Source organism: Arvicola amphibius, chromosome 7 (genome assembly GCF_903992535.2).
Source record: "Arvicola amphibius chromosome 7, mArvAmp1.2, whole genome shotgun sequence".
In the NCBI taxonomy this organism is placed as follows: Eukaryota; Metazoa; Chordata; class Mammalia; order Rodentia; family Cricetidae; genus Arvicola; species Arvicola amphibius.
The window spans coordinates 44,908,958-44,926,623 of NC_052053.1; the positions used below are offsets into that span (position 1 = coordinate 44,908,958).

At 53.6% G+C, this 17,666-nt stretch overlaps 1 protein-coding gene across 1 annotated transcript in view; it reads left to right on the forward strand.

The window, feature by feature from the left end:
* The first annotated feature begins 1,475 nt into the window (after positions 1–1,475).
* Positions 1,476–17,666, forward strand: part of Adamtsl2 (ADAMTS like 2) — a 32,130-nt gene continuing 15,939 nt past the window's right edge. Inside the window, exons 1-10 of the mRNA XM_038337877.2 lie at positions 1,476–1,654; positions 3,474–3,564; positions 4,140–4,282; positions 4,927–5,002; positions 6,066–6,168; positions 6,828–6,973; positions 7,098–7,221; positions 10,016–10,096; positions 12,400–12,575; positions 16,036–16,393. Of these exons, the coding sequence (XP_038193805.1) occupies positions 3,475–3,564; positions 4,140–4,282; positions 4,927–5,002; positions 6,066–6,168; positions 6,828–6,973; positions 7,098–7,221; positions 10,016–10,096; positions 12,400–12,575; positions 16,036–16,393 (1,297 nt within the window). The 5' untranslated portion in view covers positions 1,476–1,654; position 3,474. The remainder of the gene's footprint in view (positions 1,655–3,473; positions 3,565–4,139; positions 4,283–4,926; positions 5,003–6,065; positions 6,169–6,827; positions 6,974–7,097; positions 7,222–10,015; positions 10,097–12,399; positions 12,576–16,035; positions 16,394–17,666) is intronic.

Here is a 17,666-nt window from a genome sequence, read left to right on the forward strand (position 1 = left end):
ATAAGAGCGATCTGATCTGTGTCTGAGTGAGATCCTGTGCGTACGTGCATTCATGCGTGTGCGCTTTATGGTAGGTAATAGAATGTCTGTGCTTCAGCTAACTGGCCCCAGGGGGCGGTGTGGGCCTGGGTAAGGGTCAGGGGAGGTCAGGGTGCCAAAGAGCAGAAACTGAATACCCTAAGGTCAGCTGCTATAGAACATGGGGAGAGTGAGACCTGATCCCTTGACCCCCTTCGGGCTCTAAGATGGGAGAGTCAGCCGGCAGCTTTGAAGAAGCAGGCAGAAGGAGCGGGCATGTGGAAGAGGAGCGGGCACTCGTATCTGTCCCGGCTTTAATGTGTGGCCTTAGGCAGGTCTCTCCATTTCCCAGCCTCGGTGTCTCAGCTGTAAAGTACAGATAATGAAGATGCTTGTTCCCCAACACAACCCCTGACAAGGCTGAGTGTTTATTATCACTACTGGTCTCTTTGTTTCTGGACTTTGTCTGGTGGTCGGACACAGTACTTCCCCAGGGTACAATGCTGAGCAACCTAAGGAGTTAGCTGAAGAAGCTCACCATCCAGCACAGAGGGAGGGAGGGAAGAGGAAGAGAAGGAAGGAGAGGACTCCCAGTCCCTACATTGTGGAGGCAGGGGCTTGGATGAAATGGCTCATCCATCTTAGGAGATGTTTTGGTATCACTTGCCCCTTGAAGGGGCCTGTTTCCCAGGATGCAGTGCTCTGGAGAGCCGGACACATCAGGGAAGACATCTCGAAGTCTGCTAGAATTCACAGGTAGGACTGATGTTGGGAACCCTTCAGCTCCAGCTCAGCAAGACCAGAATCCTAGAGTTCAGCTTGCTTGCCACTAGCTGCTTGGCTGGTGTGGGGTCCAGCCAAACTGATACCAAACATCTGCCAAATACCCAATGCCTACGCTTAACCTGACCCTCCTAGGCAACTGGTCAGCAGGCTGAAGCCACCTCTTCCTCTCCCTGGAGCCATTGGTTGGTTGATCTCTGAATGCCACTCAGTTCCTCAGGTCTGTTTTCCAAGGATGGAGGGTGACTCGGACGCACACAGCCTCCAGACCTCAGTGTCTCCCTGTGAACTGGAGTTGGCAGCCTGGACAGCACATGGTTCCGAGCCTCCTATGGAAGCTGAAGTTGGATGGGTGGGGCGATGGGTTCTCCTCCACCTTTGTCAACCTCCCTCCACGTGACCTCAGGCTAGTTGCTCCATTAGGGTCAGTCACTCTGGACCCAGGCAAGCCAGTCCCAGGCTCACTCACTGCTTCTGGACTGTGGCGGCAGCAGCCAGCAGGCAGCTGGACAGCCTGGCCATGCTCCAGAGGCGCAGAGCGGGTTAAAGTGTGCGCCCGGCCAGCCGCCAGCAGGCTGGGCGGGGGAGCAGCGGTGGGAAGTGTGAGTTCCTCCCCGTCTGCCTGACAGCTATAAAGGCAGCTGCGGCCACAGAGCAGCCACTGGGCTGAGCGCCCCTCCTGGGAACCCCCTCCCTTGAATGCTCTTTGAAGTGGGAGAGGGAGGCAGCTGGGGAAGCAGGACAAGAGACAGACAGAGCCCGCATTTCTCTGCCCTCATCTTCCTGCACGGTGCACCTGGCAGCTAGCTCTCACCCCTTTCTCTGGGAGGACAACCTGCTGACCCTGGGTGAGGTAGGCCACCACATACTTGTCCCAGCTCATACTGTGTTCTCTGGGAGGTGTGAGATGCAGCCCAGTCCAGGCCAGACAGCTGTTCAGAATGGGGCTGGGGGATATCCTAGCCCCTGGGGAGGGTCTTTATCTACAGAGGAAGGGGGAGTGAGCTGCACCACACAGTGGCAGGGTGGCCCTGAAGCAACAGCCTTGGTGCTAGCAGTTGCTGTCTGTGCTGCAAACCCCTGCTGTGGGCCTAGTGAAGGTTTTGGACCCTAGGGAGAGATGGATCCTGTTTGAGCTGGACTTGGCTGGAATCCAGCAGTGTCTGGGAGCCTTAATGAAAACCAAGTGTGAGACTGACTGGGCACCTGTCTTTGGCGGGCGGGCGGCAGGGACTGGGGAACCAGGAAGGCCAATGGGACTATGTGGGATGGGGGTTTGGTGTCGGAGTGAAAATGGGGATGCAGATGGAGACCTGCAGGGGGAGAGCAGACAGATGGGGTAGGGGAGGTGGTGGGCAGCTGGTGGGATGGAGGGGTCTTAAGGATGAAGCTCCCCATTTCAGGATCCACAGTATCATTGTATGCATGGTCTGTCTGGGTGCAGTCTGGGTGTAAGGGTGTTGCTGTCTTAGCTCCCACACACCTGCAGGTGCTTGGGGAGCGAGGGATAGAGAGAGGGGAAGGAGGGAGAGAAAAAAGGAGGAAGGCAGGCAGGGAGGGAGGGAGGGAGGGAGAGAGAGAGAGAGAGAAGCGTACATTTGGTGTCAGTGTTTCGAGGGTGCAGACAATCTCCAGACTTTCTTTCCCTGGAATTAGTGGGTGCTGGGCTGGGCCCCTAAATTTTCTGTGGGGTGTGGGGGTAGTAGGTTGCCTGACTGTGTGGCTTTGGGCAAGCTGACTTTTCTCTCTAGACTTGGTGTTTTCTGAAATCCATTGTCTAACTCACTGGCGGCTGACACCCACCTGAGACAAACTCTAGATAGAGGGCATTAGTTCCCCTTCTAAGACAAGGTTCATGCTGAGGCTCAGGGGAGCAGTTTTGAGAGTTGGGGCAGCAGGGCTGGATGCTCTCCTTCATTTGATTCACCTTCACCCTTGGTGGGTGTTGGGGTTTCAGGTGTTAGCTTGCTGGGAAGGAGTCAGAACAGGGGCCCTGGGCCCGTTACACACACAGGCACAAGCTGTGCCTCCTTTTGCACCTCCCCCACTTCCATGTTCTCGCAAGAGAGAAGGGCCCAGACTCCTGGATTGTGCCCCACCCGAGGACCAGAATACTGAATACCCGGCTATGAGGATGTTCCTCTGACAAGGGAAGGCTGCCATTTCCTGGGGATCATGGGGCAGGGGACAAGTGAAGGCAGGGAGGAAAGGGAGGACACCCCTTCTACAGCTCATGAACTCTACGGGGTGGTCATTCTCTCACGTGGCCTGCACGTTAAGCCGGTAAAACTCCCAAGATGCTCTGGACAAGGCAATGGACTGAGCCAGGTTCCTATCGATCTTCATAATGACTGATCTACCAGGCTGGGCCTCCATCCTCCTTGGCTGTCTTCACAGCCGTTCTCCAGGGGCAAAGCTTGGCAGACGACCTCAGATGAAGGGTGTCTCAGACTTGGCACTCATATCATCCCTTTGTGCCTAAGCCGGGCAGACATCTGTAATCACTTACCAAGCTGCTTGCTAAGCCCAGATGGATGGCTCAGTCTCTCTCAGATGGCATCCGCTACCACAGGATCCCAGATAACCTTACCACATGGGGCACTGGGAGAACCCTTAGAGTCTATCCCCAAAGCAGGGCCTCACCTGATAGTGACGGTGGTCTTGCTTCATAGGATGGACGGCAGATGGCAACATTCACACTGGGCTTGGTCTTTGCTGGCCATGGCAGTTGTGGCTGGGGGTACAGCATCTACTGAGGCCTTGGTGAGTAGCATTGTCCAGTGCCCACCCTCCACCAGCTTCTCAGCCAGTGTTGAGCTCCCTCTCAAGTGGGCTGACTTTGGGGAATTGTGCAGTAAGGGCGGGCACATGCCCAGGGGTCTCGGTGTTCCCTTGGGCTGGAGAAACTTGTTCAGAGAGCCCATTAGACCTGCTCCTAAGCTGGGATTTTGGCCATCCTGGAGTCCCTGACCAGCTAGCCAGAATGTGAGGCGTGTCTGGTGTCTCTCCTTCCATCAAGGGCCTAGAGTAAAACACACGGATGGGAGGTATGTGTGAGGGGAGCCTGCAGACGAGGTATAGTGTGGCCTGTGAGGAAGAAAGCAAGGTAGGTTGAGAAATGCTCCAGGTTCAGCCCACAGGTAGTCTCCAGTGGGGTTCTCTCCAGGTCATCTGTGAAACTTGAACTCAGGTTTCTGAGAGACCCAGCCATCAGCCCCTCAGGATGATGTGTCATCTGCTCCCCTCAGCTGCCAGTAATGCCTTGTGGGGCTTGGGGTGTAGGTTCTCCTGTGTTGCGGTTGAACCTTCTGCTCACTATTGGGGGGCTTTTCACCCAGGACAACAGCCCCACATCCAACAGCCTGGAGGGAGGCGCTGATGCTACTGCCTACTGGTGGGGGGAGTGGACCAAGTGGACAGCATGCTCCCGAAGCTGTGGAGGCGGGGTGACATCCCAGGAGCGCCACTGTCTGCAACAGAGGTGAGTTTGTTGAAAGCCCCAAGGGAGGGTGAGCAGAGGCAGCGTGATTCATGAGCTGGTGACTTTTCTCCTGGGCTTGCAGGCTCCTCTTCCCATTGGCATTCACAGGGCATGGAGCTACTAAGAGATCCTTAGCAACAATGTTCTGGGGTGCCAGAAAGGGAGTGTCAGAAAGGAAGTTCTGTTTTTTAGAGCTCTACCATGGAGAAGTGAGACTCCCCTGTCTTCTGAAGCATGAGCTATAGAAGCAGGGAAGAGCACAGGCAAGGTTTTAAGAACCTTTGCTCTCTGAGGGACTTGGGTTTGAGTCTTGCCTCTGCGACTTCTAAGCTGTGTGACTTTGGACAGAGCACTTAATCTCTGCGCATGGGTTTCCTCATCCATGGCATCATGTGGAGAGCATGAAGCCAGCTGATGTTTCTGGGCATACATGACATCACATGTGTTTGCATGTTAGTACGGGCTTCAGCAAACATGGTTGTTACTCACAGTATAACTCTGTGGCTGTTACTGGGAATACAGAGAGGAATCAGATGCCATCCTAGGAGTCTGGGAAGCTACTGGAAGCTCGTAGATGGCAGAACAGGTGTCAGGACCCATAGCTACCACTCCAATCCTGGCTTGGCACCGCATTTTCCCACCAGGAGGAAGTCTGTTCCAGGAGCAGGGAACAGGACCTGTGTGGGCACATCCAAACGGTACCAGCTCTGCAGAGTGCAGGTGAGACCAGATGCCTGAAGCACTTCGGTCTTGGTCTTGCCCCTATACCACGGACATCCTTCTGCTGCCACAGCCCTTTCAGGGAGAGTCCAGCATAGGCTGGCTGATGCCCAGGCTCACACCGGGTCCATCATGCATCAGACGCTGCATGCTTTGTCTCCTGCATGTTGGGAGTGGTAGGATGGCTTGGACTCTCACCTATTCCTGGAAATCTAAGCACAGTGCCTTGGCCATTTGCACACGAGGAAGCCACAATAGTTGCCCCTTCTTCCTATCTATGAAGCAGTCTTGCTTGGCAGCCACCCCAGGCCGCTCGCCCCAGCTCTTAGGTGTGCCCACATGCACTATTTCATTAGCCTTGACTGGACGCCAAGATGGCAGAGGCTTGGGAGGAGGCACTGATTCCACCCAGGGTCCTGAGGAGTACCCTCTATGGGACCAAAGTCAGTCTGAAACCTGGCTGCCTATCCAAGAGCCACCAGGGCATGGTGGTTGAGGTTCCAGGTCTGCCTGGCTTACTTGGCTTGCCCAGCTGTGTGCACATGTGGGGTGTGGGAGCTGAAGGGAATCTAGTGGCCACAGCTAGTCATAGAGTCAGGGTTTGGTGGTCATTCATGAGCTCCTGAAGGAGACAGACACTAACCTAGTTTGGAGTCTAGTTCTAGCATGGGCAATTGCCCCCGTATGCCCATAGTTCTTCTTACAGAGTCCTTTCCTGTTGATTCAGTCCTTGTGTGTAGCCACCAAGTACACTGGATTAGTTATTGGCACTTTGCGCCCAGATGTGCACACACGTGCAGATGTCCACCTGCCAGAGGATGGAGTGTGGGGAGAGCCACCAGTGTCCCATCTATCCCAAGGTCAGGGTGATAACCAGAATATTAGGAATGCTGGTACTTCGTGGTACTGGAAGAATAATCACTGTCCCTTCTGAGTAGTTGGAGGTGAGGGGGAGTGAGACCGAGAGCAGGGGGCAAAATGGACTGAGCCCCCCCTCCCAAGGGTCATCTGTAGCCACTTCCTGCTCAGCTACTCCTGGAGCCTGTGCGCCTTCTTCTTTCAGGAGTGTCCACCGGATGGGAGGAGCTTCCGTGAAGAGCAGTGTGTCTCCTTCAACTCCCGTGTGTATGACGGCCGGGCATACCAATGGAAGCCTCTCTACCCGGGTACCTGGGCTTCAGGAATAAGCTCTACGGGTGGGCTGTGGGGAAACTAAGACTCAGAGCCAGGTCTTGTTGAAGGCTGCAGTGGTCATTTATGTTTCTCAAGAAGAGGGCCTGGAGGTCTGTCTCCTCCCACCTTCCCCCATGACCTGTGACATCACTGGTGACAGATTATAGAGCTGAGTTTCCTGCAGGGCTGCCCTCAGAGGTCAGGACTCTCCCACTGTCCCCAGGGGTTAGACAGGAACTAGCCCAGACAAACCCAAATGAGGACTAGCCGAGGTCTCACGGGACTGGGGGCTTGCGTGTTGTTCCGCGCCCACCTTTCTCCCTCTCTCTCCCCATGGGAGAGGAAACTAATTGCTCAGGCACAGTGCAAATGAGCTATTCTTCCCCTACCCTCTGGAAACACTGAGGTGTCCAGCTCCTCTGCCACGGGAAACCCTTTTGTGGGTCTCAGGTGTGACGCCTGCTCACAAGGAGGCAGAATTAGGAACTCGGTGCTTGGACTGGGCTCACGTCGTTTCTGCTACCAGCACTTTGTCAGGTCCTTCCTTTTCAAACCTCGGCTGCCCCATTTGTGTAATGGAAAGGTGCTGTATTAGTAGGAAGGGACGGGTCCAGCACCCTCTCCCCTGAGACTCTCTACCTCATCCCCCCAGATGACTATGTCCACATCTCCAGTAAGCCATGTGATCTGCACTGTACCACTGTGGACGGCCAGCGGCAGCTCATGGTGCCCGCCCGCGACGGCACTTCCTGCAAGCTCACTGACCTGAGAGGGGTTTGCGTGTCTGGAAAATGTGAGGTTGTTAAACATTGTACCAAAAGTATAGCCATTCTCACTGCGCTGGCCACCCTGCCTGTCAGAGGCAGAGGCGCCCCTGTGCCAGTCCCAGCCCCCCAGCGGCCTCTCCCCTTGCTTCTTGCAGCCCATTGGCTGTGATGGAGTGCTCTTCTCCACCCACACGCTGGACAAGTGCGGTGTCTGCCAGGGGGACGGGAGCAGCTGCACCCACGTGACGGGCAACTACCGGAAGGGCAACAATCATCTTGGTAAGAGTGGGTGTGGCAGCCTGGGTGGGTGTAGCCCTGCATCCCACCTGCCAGGTAGGTGTCCTATCATGGGTCCTTTTCTCTGCCCAGGCTCAGGCAGAGGTGTAAGGCTTTTTCCTCCTTTACATCACCTGCACACCAGTGGACACTTAGCATGGGATCACATGTGACCTTTGAGAACGGAATGTGGAAACTGAGGCACGAGTCTTGGAGTGTGTGGGACTTGACTCTGTACGGGCTGGCTTCTGGGCTCAGACTGAGACTCCTCTCTCTAGTGCTGTGTTTAATGACCTTGTGTTTGCATCTGACCCTCATGTTTTGGATCCACGCGTGAGACAGACCTTCATGTGTCACTTGTGATAGCCAGTGCTCAACAGAATGCATTACTGTGTCCCAAGAACTGCATGCGGAGTCAAACTAAGTTATTATGGAGGAAAGGAGGGCAACTTGAAATCCACTTAGCAGATGGGGAAACTGAGGCTCAGTGTGGGAACGGAAGGCTTAAGTTCTGCCAGGGAGGCAAGGGAGTACTACAGAGACCCCCGGAGGGCCCACGAAGCCAAGAAGTCTTGTTTGCCCCCACACGAGAGGGGATCACAGAATCAGTGTGGGCTCCAAGAGTCCCTGCAGGAGGCCACCAAGAATGAAGCACCAGTATAGGGCATAGGGAGGAGACTGGCAAAGGAGGGGTGGGCACAGCAGCTGCTTGCGCGTACGGAGTTGAATCTGCATGCCAAGTGTCTCCCTAGTGTGGTGGGCAGATGCTCTTCCTTTGGAGGCCTGGGAAAAGGTGGAGTGTGGCAAAGCTGTGCTGTTCCTCTGCCCCCCAACCCGCTTCTTTCCACATGCCTGCCGCACAACTTTCTGCTGGACTCGAGGCAGAGATGGAGTCAGGGGTCAGAGGCCAGAGGCCAGGCAGTGCCTCTCCTGCACTCAGCTCACGTCAGATGCCACAAGGCCCACCAGCAGGGCCTGTGCTCTGGGTGATGCTGCCTCTGGAGAGGCTGAGGCTGAAGCGAGAATGATCCCTCTTATGCCGCTGAGTGTTTCCCAACCAGGCACAGAGCCAGGCCTGGCCAGCATTAACTCATCCACATCTGGGGACATCGCTATAAGGCAGCTGCTGCTACTGGTGCCCAAAGCTGCCAAGAAAGCAATGGGCTATGGTGACCTGAGTCTAAGGCCCTGGCTCTCAACCTGGGCAGCTGGGCCCTGGGTCCTAGCTACAGAACCACATGTCTGCCCTGAAAGATCTGGGCTCCCTAACCACATTCAAGGCCAGGCCGTGTCCTGAAGCTCATGGCAGTCAAGCGCTAACTGCTCAGGAGTCTTGTGGACCACTTGCTGATTTAAAAATTAAAGCCTGCTGGGAGGCCGTGGGCTGATAGGGAGTTCATCAGGAGGGCTCTGTGTTCACCCAGCAGCTCCCTTAGACTCCCATCCCTTCATTCTGAGACTGACTATGGTCAGGGGTGGGAGCCCTTCCTTGGGTGCTGTGGGGCTCGCCCCGTACACTCGGCTCATCCGCGCATTGGGTTTGCCGGCACCCTGTGGGGCTCTTGGTGTGTTGCCTGTTGCCGGCCCCTGTCGGTCAAAAATTAAAGCCAGATGACGGTGCGTGCCTGTAATCCCAGCACTTGGGAGGCAGAGGCAGGAAGATCACTGCAAGTTTAAGGCTGCCTTGTTCTGCACAGCAAATTCTAGGCTAGTCAGGGTCTCATAGAGAGACCCTGTCTCAGCAAAGTGACCATTTCCCAGTCCTTAAACCTCAATCAGTATTTTGTCTTAGGGCCATGCCATCATGAACCTCTTTCCTGCTTTCTGCCCAGAGGCATCACGTGAACAATGCACCCTCCGTCAGCTACAGTGGGGCAGTGTGCTGCACATAAACAGCTCAGGGCTGCAAACCAGAGCCCTCACCCCTGCTTCTCAAGGAGCCCCATGTGAGACTGTCTCAGGGCTGGCTCCTCAAGGACCCATAGGGGAGGGGTGGAGTCAGGGACCAGGCAGGAACATCTGGCCCTCAGCGGCTTGAGTGTGGCCTCTGCGGCCTTCTGCAGGGAATTTAGGATAGGAACACCAACTCTACGAAACCATCTCCTAAGATCCCTCTCATCTCCCAGGAGATGGCTCTGTACTTTTTAACTCTTTCCTGCCGGGACCCTCTACACCAGCAGCTGTGGCTCTTTGTCCTCTGCCTCCACTCCTGCTCCCTGTTGTACTTGGAATTATCTATGACTGTCTCCCCACTATACCAAGGCCTGGGTGATGGGGTCTGAAATGGCCGGCAGCGCCTCTTACAGCCCAGGCCTGTAGACAGTAGCTCTTGCAGGGTGGTCAGCTTCTATATAAAGAGCTGGTACCCACTTTCTTTGTGTGGCTGCATCAAGCCTTGGCCATCAACAAGATGTTCCAAGAAGATAATAACCATGTGTTGACATAGTTCTGGGGTCCGTGTCTCTGGACTAGAGAAAACGGAGGCCAAAGGTCTCTCGAGTGATAAGACAGGACATGATCTATGTCTGTGTACTTCAGCGTGTTTAAAGTCTCTGCAGTCCACTGTGTCCCTTGTTGGGGGACTGGGGCAGGCCAATGGCCTTGATGGAAGAGGGTCAGCTTCCTGGACAACATGAGCAGTTCAACAGGACTAGGTGAGATCGCACACCCATGGCTGGGACAACCTCTAGGCAGGTGCCCTTTACCTCTCCAGAGCCCATGCAGGGGACAAATGGCAGCTCCCTGCTGCAGCATCCTGCCTTCCCTGGCTTTGCTCACAGACGTTCCTATTCACCAGGTTACTCTTTGGTGACCCATATCCCAGCGGGGGCCCGAGACATCCAGATTGTGGAGAGGAAGAAGTCAGCAGATGTGCTCGGTAAGTAGGTGGAACTGGGTGTGTGTGCGTGGATGGATGGGGAATGGCACCTGAACTTTGACCTCTATCTGGAGAGTGGGACAAGTCAAGTGCAGGGCACAACTACAGAAGCCAGAGAGACAGCCGATTGTTGGGGAGGGAGAAGCTTACTTCACCCCCTATGTGCAAGGTCCTTGTCCTTAAAGGTGCTAAACAAGAGACAGGGTTTGACATTGGGTAGTGAGCTCCCCATAACTAGGGAAGCTGGCCCAGACAGAATCCAGGGAACCAGAGGTAGGGTCTATTCAAGAAGTGAGTCACAGGGCTGAGAGGTGGGTGGCCAGTCCAAAGCCATGAGCTATCTGAGATGCCATGCTGACCGTGCCCAGTTTCCTGTGGGAGGTGGCACTCTAGAGTAGAAATGGCTACCTTGGACATCCTGGAAATAGTGCCCAGTGATGAGGCCCCATCTTGATGACAGTCTTTGCATGGGTAGTGGGTGAAGCTGGAGTGTTGGCATGACCTAGTGGCTGAAGCCCCGTATGGGCAGGCACCAGTACCTACGAGCCATTCTGCCCTTGGCTCTGGCCTGTATGAGACAGATCTGGGGCCCAGCCTAATTAAGAAGAAGTTCTCCGAAACGAACTCAGTCTTGATACTGTGTCCCGTTGCCCACCTGACTTCCCATCCCACACCTCAGGGAGCAGAGCATGACAGAGCTCTCTACTCCAGGGATGTAGAGAAAGAGAGGGTGTGTTCTGAAGATCATCAGGTTGAGCCCAGCACCAGGCTCTCCTGCCCCTGTCAGGCTCCGAGAGCATTTGAAGGCCCAACCCCAGCAAGTTTGCACATGGCTGGCCCCAGGCCTACCCTGCTGGGGACATCTGCGGGTTGAGCATGGAGAGCCGGGCCTCCAGCCAGGCCGGTGGCTCTGCTGTCTGCGAGCTCACTAGGGCTGCAGGGAGGCTGGGAGACGCTGTGTTCTCTGAGCTGGCTGCAAGGCTCTCATTCTTGAGGCAGACACTGGAAATACCAAGGGCTGGGAAAGCCACAGGAAGGAAGGTCCTCGCTGTCAGGAAACAGGTTTTGGATGTGGGCCTTGAGCTGAACCCTGGGCGCAGATCTGGAAGCTGAGCCGGGACAACCAGGCCCCAGCCAGACTTGGACTTGACGCTGTGTTCTGACGTTATTACGTGAAGGGTATTTTTCAGACACGTCCTGCTTGTTGCGTCTGCCTGATTATAAATTAATTGCCCCGGCTCCTCTGCTCAGATTGCATCAGGGCCTTTGGAAACAGCACTCGCTCCTCTGGCGGGCCAGTTCCTGGAACCGGCTTTAAGGACACCCTCTAGAAGACAGAATGTCCCCCAGTGCTGAGGCTGCCTCCTCCCATTCTTCCCCAGCTCTGGAGGCTCAGAGGACCTTTGCTTAGTTCCCATAGCTTCTGGAAAGGCCAGCTTCCAGGCCAGTGTTTGGCCCCGGTCAGTAGGGAGATAGACTGTCAGGGTGTCACGGGCATATTCCTTCCGAACCCGGCTTTCAATGGCTTCCAGCCAGGTCCTAAAAGTACCAAGTCATATCTGCCCAAGGGAAGTGGTGACAGATGTGTCCAGGCTCTGCTCTTGCCTGATTGGGTTCCCAGTAGGTGTTAAACCCAGCAGAGCGGACAGATTAATTGGGTAACTGAATACCATTGTTTCTACTAAGAAGGGCAGGGCTGGTCATCTTGGGGTGGTCCCAGGAAAAGCCTTCTGAATAGCACTCCACACCAGCCAGGCTTGGCTCCAGTGTCAGTCACAGTGGGCCCTGGATGAGGCACTGAGACCCTTCCTCAGCTGAGGGAACTCGAGTTGGTCCCACAACCAGGGTCCCAGTCAGGCTGTGCTGTCTAGTCTAGTATCTGGCTGGTACCTGTTGTCCACAGTCGCAGACCCTCCTGGTCCAGACTGGCCACTTGGCTATGGTGCTAGCTCATTACCTTGCAATCCCTTTGGCCCATCTGAGGCAGCCAGAAGGGCAGGGCCAGCCTTCTCTGTTGGCTCTTCCAACTACCCAGACTGGCCTGTGGTTGTTTGTTTTAGACTGATAGGAAAGTGTGTTTGTGTCTCTTAGGCCCTCACTGGCCAGGGCCACACGCTGGCCCCAGGCAGAGTGTCTGTCTGATTCCCTGTGACATTGAATTTCCTGTCTTTGGGTCATTTTGGAGAGGGAAGGCAAGGCTGGCCACCATTCTTGGAACCTGTATGCTGGCTCCTCCCTGTGTCTCTCTCCTTTCTGCTCAGCCTGTTTAGCCCATGCGACGCAGTGATTTTTTTCTCTTCCAGCTCTTGCAGACGAAGCTGGCTTCTACTTCTTCAATGGCAACTACAAGGTGGACAGCCCCAAGAACTTCAACATTGCTGGTACAGTGGTCAAATACCGCCGGCCCATGGATGTCTATGAGACTGGCATTGAATACATTGTGGCACAGGGACCCACCAACCAGGGCCTGAATGTCATGGTGCGTGTGCCACAGGCTTCAGGGGCACTAAGGGTTGTGGGCACTGACTTCCCAGAATCCAGCTACAGGTTGGGGCTTGAGGACCCTGAGCGCATATCAGTATTGTTGCAGCCTGGGATGGTGGTGGTGGTGTGTACGGGGCTTGTTCATTCATCTGTTCACTGGTCACTTTCTCATTCATTCATTCACTCGGATTTTAGCTCATTTACTTTATTTCCCATTGACTCATTAATTCATCTATCCATCCACTTGCTTACTTTCTTTTTAATTAATTAATTAATTAATTCATTCATTCATTCATCCAATCAGAACCACTCTTCTGTGTCAGCCCATTCTGTGGTCATTGGGAACCTCACGGGAAGCAAAGGACAGGTGGCTGAAACTACTTCCCATGTTTCCGTTGGCTCTCTATGTCCCTTAGATTCATCCTGCCTCGAATGGTACTGCAGTGTTTTCGTTGCTTGTGGCCCATTTCCCCTATGGATTCGCAGTGCCCTGAGCAGCAGGCAGGGCAGAGCTGGGACCCGTTTTGTGGCTTGCATTTTGCCACAGCTGGCATCAGGAAATGCAAGTCACTGCAGTACCAGCATGGTGTCTTGTAGAATGGCCCTGTTGTTTCGAATTACACGGGGACTGGATCCCAGCTGTGTATGTTGGCTATGATCCACCCAGGTAGATGGAAGCGGCTCTTGGAGGACTAGAAGGAGACTATTTTACCACACCAGAACCAAATATGCTCAATCCAAGGCCATGTTCATTTTCTCTAGAAAAGTCAGCACACCTGCCATAAACCTCAGTATCCACTGCTTGGTTGAGCCTACAGCACTCAACTGTGCTCTGATGACAGGTCACTGAAGTCATTTCAGTACTATCAGGGACACATGAGCTGTGGGGCTGAATGTGGGCTATGTTTCCTACTCCTTTGTCCTTGAGGTCATGATGCATGGCAAGGACATTTACGATAGCCCAGGAATCAATGGTATCTCAGATTTGCTCTTTTGGATATGTCAGGTGTGTCAGCTTAGCACTGCCCATCGCTCATGCACTTGGGCATGAGGGACCCAGTGAACACATGGCTAGCCAGACCTGGGCCGTCTTCTGATCATCACTTATCCAAATGCTTCACTGAGGACAACAGTCAGTGGTGGTTAGGGTCCACAGTCAATAATGACAACTTAGGCCTGGTTCCAGAATGTCCAGCCTTCCCTCTGGGAAACAGTTGAGTAAGTAGACAGCTGTTGGCCTTTTAGGGGAGAACTGTGGGTCCCTCCCTTGGAGAGTGGATTCTGAGTCTAAAAACTGGTTCAATAAATGGAGGCAAGGGTCATCACCTTGCCTGGACAGCTGCTTCTGCCTCCTTCTCCTCCGGTTTGAGCTGTGTCGGTCAGAAAGACCTTTTTTGGCCCATTTGTCCATTCCCAAAGTGTGGGTACGGCATTTTGTCTTCTGTTAGCCATGTGTCTGTGTCTTGTTACTCTTACTGACTGCCATTGAAATACTGAATCTGCCTTGTGATTGGGGCATCTTGGGGGTGGGCATGAATGCATTGATGTCGCAGGAAGACTTCAGGTGCCTTCTTCATTAGCCTTATTCTCTTGAGACAGGCTCTCTCACTGACCCTGAAGTCCATTGCTTGCATTAGGCTGGTTGGCTTGCAGGCTCCAGGGATCTGCCTATCGCTGTTCTCTGATGGTGGTGTTACAGGAGCACCCAGCTCTTACACAGTGTTGGGATTTTAAACTCAGGTACCCATGCTTGCACATCATGTACACTTACCTACTGAGCCATCTATCCAGCCCCTCTGTTACCGTTTTCTTTTCTAGGATGTATTTTTTTATATTATATATACAGTGTTCTGTCTGCATGTATGCCAGCGCTCCAGCAAAGGGCATCCAATCTTATTATGGATGGTTGTGAGCCACCATGTGGTTGCTGGGAATTGAACTCAGGACCTCTGAAAGAGCAGCCAGTGCCCTTAACCTCTGAGCCATCTCTCTGGCCCTGTTACTTTTTCTTGTTGCTCACCTTTATTAATTCATGGCCTGCTCATATCTACAACTGCTGGGGAGTTCAGAACTTGTCAGCCCCTCTTGCCACCAGCCCTGTCATGTGAGAGTGTACCACACTATCCCTCTAAATGACACTGATGTCACTTGGCCACCCCCAAGTGAACAGAATGTGAATTGTCTGTTCTTGAATTGCTCCCCTTGCGTGTGCACTGTGTGGGCCTCACTCAGTCCACCCTCCCTGTTAGCAGGCCAGCATGTTATTCCAGAGTATAAGAGCACTCTTCAAAGGCCTGCAGTGGTCCTGAAGGTCCAGGAGGAACCGCTGATTCTCTAGGACTTCCCTGCTGGATGGAGGATATGCCTTTACTGAGCCTTTGGCCTGGCTCTGGAGAGGCCAGGCAAGGCCCAGAAGAAGACCAAGGTTAGGAAGGGACGCTTTTCATGCCGTTTCTTCCAAGACAGCTTTAACTGCTGAGGAAGAACAGTCCCTTCCCAGTCCCAGACCATTTGGGACATTTGAGATTTCACCATTTCCAAGCATCTTGACCCAGATCTTTTCTTTGTGGTGGGTCCCACTGACCCAGCCTGACTCTGTCTGGTGCAGCAGACCCAGCAAGGTGAAGCGCTGACCTGGATTTTCCTTCTTCCACCTTTTCTTCCCTGAAGCTTTAGGCATCAGAGTTTCTTGACCACACCTGCAGCCAACGGGTTAGCTTGAAACGATGCTGGTTCCCTTTGCCATCTTGTTCCAATGGAGTGCCTTCCATAGTGCCTGCTCCTGTCCCCAGCCACCCTTGAGATGTCACCCCAGTGGTGCCATTCTTGCCCCGGTGTCCCGTTATGGCTTACGCTGGCACTGCTTAGCTTTCCGTGGTCAGTTCGTTGTCACTCTTTCATGGTTGTTGTGTGCCAGTTCTTCAGATCTATACGGCCCCCACTGCCAAATACACTCCAACCGGCCTCCAGATCTTAGGACAGTGACTCTGAAGGAAGGCTTTGAAGTCTGTCTAGGGGAGAGGTCACACTGGCTTGTGGTCTCTACAGAGGCTTTTACTATCTCCGGGACGCCATGACTGTGCTGATCCATTAATGCTGTCCAGAATGGAGGCATAGTCTGGGTTCTAGACCTCATCAGCTTCTCTAGGAGTCCTGGGCAGATGCAATGAGACCAGTGCTATGAGGATTGCTGACCCGAGATGGCAGTGACATGCAGTGTGTCCCCTATTCCCTGTCCCTAAGGTGACCTGCCCCATGCCCGCTTTGGTGTGTCTCATTCATAGTTTCTGGGCACAGCTGCCCTAAGACAAATGCATGATGCTGTATTCTCAGATCAAGTGTGATTCACTGGGAAAGGCTCAGCTGTAATCAGGGCCACTTTTTGTCTCAGGAGGGTTTTGGTGCTAAGTAGGAGCAAGGAAAGAAGCCAGGTCTCACTTTTTCTCCTTCCCCAGGTGTGGAACCAGAATGGCAAGAGCCCCTCCATCACCTTCGAGTACACGTTGCTGCAGCCACCACACATGCATCACCTGCAGCCTGTCTATTATAGCTTCTCCGAGCCAGCCTCCGAGAGCACCGAGAGCACCGAAGGCCAGGAGCTGGACGGCACCAGGCTGCTGGGCTTCATGCAGCATAATGGCTCACTCTACCGCCAGGCTTCCTCCGAGAGGCTGGGCCTGAATAACCAGCTGTTTCAGCCTCCAGCCCCTGGAGTGGAGCTGGGTCCAAACGGAGGCCAGGAGACCAACGAGGTGTGCGAGCGAACCAGCGGTGGGGTCTGTGAGGGACCTCCTAGGGGCAAGGGCTTCCAAGGTGAGAAAGAGGAAGAGTGGATATGGGAAAGGCCAGGGCTCCCCAGGTACAGAGGCCTCAAATGAGGAGTGTTGGTCCCCTTTGAAGTCTGCAGAAGAGGCTAGAGAGAATTGAGAATTGCTTGCATTCTCTGGGCAAGCACAGTGTGAAGTCTGAGCTATACAGGTCATAGCTTATGACCTGCAGATTGGTTATAGACTCATCTTGGGCACTGAAATTCTCAGCTTCTCAAATCCCTGTACACAATGGTGTGTTTGCATAGAACCCAAACTATCCTCCATGTTCCATTTTGATCATCACAGCTGACCTAGATGCAGTGTGTGTGCTGTGGGTAATGACACCAAGTCGTGGCAAGGTGATACGGGACAGGCCCTATGCATCAATGGATTAGTTACCTGTCTTGTTCTTGAGAAGAGCAGCTTCAGGAAGGAAGGTTTTCTTTTGGCTCACAATTCCGGAGATACATTCCATCATGGCGGCAGGAGCTTGAAGCAGCTGGTCACACTGCATCCGTAGTCAGGGAGCAGAGAGAGGTGGAGGTTGGTGTTCACGATCTCCATTTACATGGGATGGTGCTGCCCACAGTTTTGGTGGGTCTTCCCTGCTCAATCGTCCTAATCTAAAAAACTCGTTGTAGACAAGTGGAGAAGACTGTCTCCTTGGCAGCTCTAGATCCTGTCAAGCTGACAGTCAATATTAACTGTCAAAATCACTTTAACATAGATGCAATTCTTCTTCCTCCTCTTCCCCTGTCCTCCCCTCTTTTTCCTCCTCTTCTCCCTCCTTTTCCTCCTTCTTGAGACAGGATCTCAATGGAACTTGCCACATAGACCAGGCTGGTCTCAAATCCATAGAGATCCATCTGTCTCTGTCTCCTCATTGCTGGGATTAAAGCATGCACCACCAGACTCAGCCAGTACGCAATTCTCTTTTCAAAACATTTTGGTCCTTCACTCTCTGATTCTGAGGATGTAGACCCCATAGCTGCAGAGAAAGAAGAGTGAGCTTAGAGAGGAGGTAACCTGTCAGCTCTTCCACCCAGTGGAACTGAAGGTCAAAAGCAGCCACTCCATGGCTCACTTGTATAGCACTGGGCACCAGGAAATAGATATTGCTTGTGGCCCCAGGTGTGTTGGCTCATGTATGCCTCTCTCCTGAACTGGACTTCTTGTGTCTGTGTTCTCTCTCTTTAGGAAGGTACTAGTCATAAATTGAGGGCTCACCCTACATTCAGGTTATTTTATTTCATGAGCCTATAAAAATCCTCTTTCCA